Consider the following 362-nt stretch of genomic DNA (forward strand, 5'->3'; position numbering starts at 1 on the left):
GGGGGGGGGAGCGCTGGGTCCGCGGAACAGGTAGAGAGCGGCGCTGGGGTCCAGGTTGGAAACCAAACTCTGCGGGTAGAAGTAGGGCGAGGGGAACATCCTCTGGAGGGCTGAGTAGTTGCCAGCCTCGGCCAGCAGCTCCAGGCCCACCGCCGTCTGCCTTTTCCACTTGGTCCTGGGGGGGGAACAAGTGGAGAGAGGGAGGAGGGCGTCAGGGTGGGAGGGATGCTCCGAAAGCCGCTCCCGGGCTCTTTTTACCCTTTGCACACTCCCATTCCCCGGGCTTTTCCTTCCCTTGCACATCCCCCTTCCCCGCGCTCTTCTTGCGCATCCCTTCTCCCCGCCGCTGGCTCCCGGGACCG

General features: G+C 65.7%; 1 protein-coding gene across 1 annotated transcript in view; it reads right to left on the bottom strand.

Moving 5' to 3' along the window:
• The window catches only part of BARHL1 (BarH-like homeobox 1), an 8,682-nt gene that overhangs the window by 3,337 nt on the left and 4,983 nt on the right, over positions 1-362 (bottom strand). The window contains exon 3 of the mRNA XM_010571109.1: positions 7-175. Coding sequence (XP_010569411.1) covers positions 7-175 — 169 coding nt within the window. The remainder of the gene's footprint in view (positions 1-6; positions 176-362) is intronic.

The sequence above is a fragment of the Haliaeetus leucocephalus genome, unplaced genomic scaffold (genome assembly GCF_000737465.1).
Source record: "Haliaeetus leucocephalus isolate CR32 unplaced genomic scaffold, Haliaeetus_leucocephalus-4.0 Scaffold306, whole genome shotgun sequence".
In the NCBI taxonomy this organism is placed as follows: Eukaryota; Metazoa; Chordata; class Aves; order Accipitriformes; family Accipitridae; genus Haliaeetus; species Haliaeetus leucocephalus.